General features: G+C 37.2%; 1 protein-coding gene across 1 annotated transcript; it reads right to left on the minus strand.

Moving 5' to 3' along the window:
- Positions 1-289: 289 nt before the first annotated feature.
- Positions 290-1,649, minus strand: LOC113787590 (uncharacterized). Its single transcript, XM_027336441.2, has 3 exons — positions 1,379-1,649; positions 1,120-1,224; positions 290-1,011 (listed from the first exon to the last, which is right to left on the minus strand). Exons 1-3 carry the CDS (start codon positions 1,589-1,591, stop codon positions 517-519), a joined length of 813 nt encoding a protein of 270 aa, XP_027192242.2. The 5' UTR covers positions 1,592-1,649; the 3' UTR covers positions 290-516.
- Between the last annotated feature and the right edge of the window lie 868 nt (positions 1,650-2,517).

Consider the following 2,517-nt stretch of genomic DNA (forward strand, 5'->3'; position numbering starts at 1 on the left):
TCCCACACCGTAACGTTACCCATAGATTTTCCGTAGGTAAAATAGTAGATAGTTATCGACGGAAAAGCCGTAGGTTACGTTACCCACGGATCATCCGTGACAAGTCTACTATTTTATATTTAATATTGATAATTTTATCCATGAATTGTCCGTGGGTAATGAAAAAATGATTTTAATTCTATTTTTGTTTTTTTACGGTTTCCTGTATTTTTGAATATATATTTAAAATTAATTGTAAGCATATTAAACATCATTGTCAAAACAAAGTGAAATATTATGTTAAATAGTATTTTCAAATTACACCTCCTGACTGCCACAAATTTCAAAATAAGGGCAACTTGCACTACCATTAGTTTCAAAATACACATTCTCACTACCATAACTTACACATTGTCACTACCATAAATTTCAAAATACACATAACCATAAGTTTCAAAATACACATAACCAAAATACATATTGTCACTACCATAAGTTTCAAAGTACTACTATACGAAACTAACAATGAAATAAGTACTACTCATCGCCGTCATCATCATTAGACTCATCCTCGTCATAATCTGGATGACGACGACGACGAGATGACTCAGCCTGTATGGAAGCAACACTTTTTGCCAATGTTGCTAGCTGTATCTGGAGCTCTTTAGTGCGTTGCTCATCCTCTTGTCGACGTTGCTCTGCTTTCCTTAGCTCCTCCCGCGCCTCTCGTGCCTCGTGTTCTGCCGCTTTTGCTCGCTCCTCGAATGCTGCTATCTGTGCAGCTATCTCGGTAGAGTGTTGAGACAAGACATTGACACAACCTCTAGATGGACGAGAATCTGGGACTAGACTTGCGACACCTGGTCTATAAAGTGAGGATCTATCTCCAGCACCATAGATCCTCCCTTTATTCTTCCCCCCAACAGATTGGACCCACATGTCTAAGCGAGCTTCCGCATTAACCACTTGGCTACAACTACTAGACGCTTCCCCATTTTTGGAAGCTTGTTGCAACTTACCTTGATATGTTTCCTACTCAAATAGAAAATGATTTAACATAATCAAATTACTTAACATAATCAAATTACTTTTCCAAGAAATACAAGTGAAAGAATGAATGAATGATTTAATATTTCTTACATATGTTTTTTGTGCTCTTTCATCAACCCAAGAGTTGTCCTTCTTCTTAGTGTGAGTTTTTAAAAAGACCTCATCCAATGTGGGGTCTCTACCTAACTCTTCAGCCTTACAAAAAATAAAAAACAACATAACCGTGAGTCACATTTCAGCAACAAAGGAAAACAACAAAATATTTCAGCAAAATAACTCTATGCATTTTGAAACAACAACACAATAAAAATAGCAAATAGTAGGTATGTCCTTAATATAAAAAGTGTACCAATCGAATGGTATGTTCAGCAATGGATATAGATCCACCAGTATGGACAGCTCCTCCTTTAGAAGAAGCACGATTTTTCTTAGCTTGATTTGATATCTTCTTAAACGATGGATCCATCCATATCTTCTCAAGATCATTCCAAACAGTTTCTCCCATCCATGTTGGACACTTATGCTTCTTTCTCGCTTGCATCAACATATCAGAAAGGCGCATTGATCCTTTTGTATTGAAGATATTCTTAATTTGAAAATTGTGCTCAGGTAACCAAGCAACTTTCTCCTGCAACATTACATTACAAATAAATTATAATGTTGCAATTAGCATCCACACAATAGTTCAACTCATTAACAAGATATATAACTTAATCTTACACCAAATTTGTCGAACCAACGTTCCAAAGTTAATTCTGGGATTGCTCCCCAGCTAGGATAACGATCAACATATTGTGATGTAATGACTGAGGTGAGGGCCCTGGAGGCCACCCTATACAGTAACCACCTGTAAACAATTTAAAAAAAATAACTTCAAATGAACCATAATCCTTATGTAGTAATGAAAAGTTAATCCTTATGTAGTTACATACCCTCGACCATCTGGCCATATCATTGTTCTCCCATCAGGCGCAACCCCATGACTAGAATCTGCACATCTTGACCCTTGAGTCTTATTACCAATATCAAGCGGTATTGAAGGTGGTGGATTAGCGGAAATTGAAGTATGTCGTGAAGCAACTGATGTTAATGGTTGTGACGGTGAACACTCAACAGTCGGGGAAATGTTGTCTTTTGGGACAAAATTTGGTGTGGGCATCATCACTATAATTGGTTCAGATTGATGCACCTTATTAGGTGGGAGTGGAAGCACTGCAGCTTGTTGGGTAGGAGGCTTAACATGTTGTTGGGTGGGATGTCGCACATATTGTGAGGTTGGTGTAGTGGCATTGGCATCTAGTGGAAAATGATCAATTGTTGCTTGTACCTGCTGAGCTGCTTGAGTTACCTTATGCGGTAAAATCATGCGATTTTTCTTCAAAGGAAGCTTGAGTCTAATCTTTTTTTTTGGAGTCATCTATAAAAAATAACATAAATAAAAACAATTAGCACACACAATAGTAAACACAATTCAAGATTATCAACTCT

This window comes from Cicer arietinum, chromosome 1, assembly GCF_000331145.2.
Source record: "Cicer arietinum cultivar CDC Frontier isolate Library 1 chromosome 1, Cicar.CDCFrontier_v2.0, whole genome shotgun sequence".
NCBI classification, from domain to species: Eukaryota; Viridiplantae; Streptophyta; class Magnoliopsida; order Fabales; family Fabaceae; genus Cicer; species Cicer arietinum.

Excerpts from the sequence above, each read along its gene's own strand:
- LOC113787590 (XM_027336441.2), bottom strand. The coding sequence starts at position 1,591 with ATGCGCCTTTCTGATATGTTGATGCAAGCGAGAAAGAAGCATAAGTGT. Across the intron at positions 1,225-1,378 it reads CTGAACATACCATTCGATTG|GCTGAAGAGTTAGGTAGAGA; the intron begins GTACACTTTTTA and ends ATTTTTTGTAAG. Across the intron at positions 1,012-1,119 it reads AAAGAGCACAAAAAACATAT|GAAACATATCAAGGTAAGTT; the intron begins GTAAGAAATATT and ends CTATTTGAGTAG.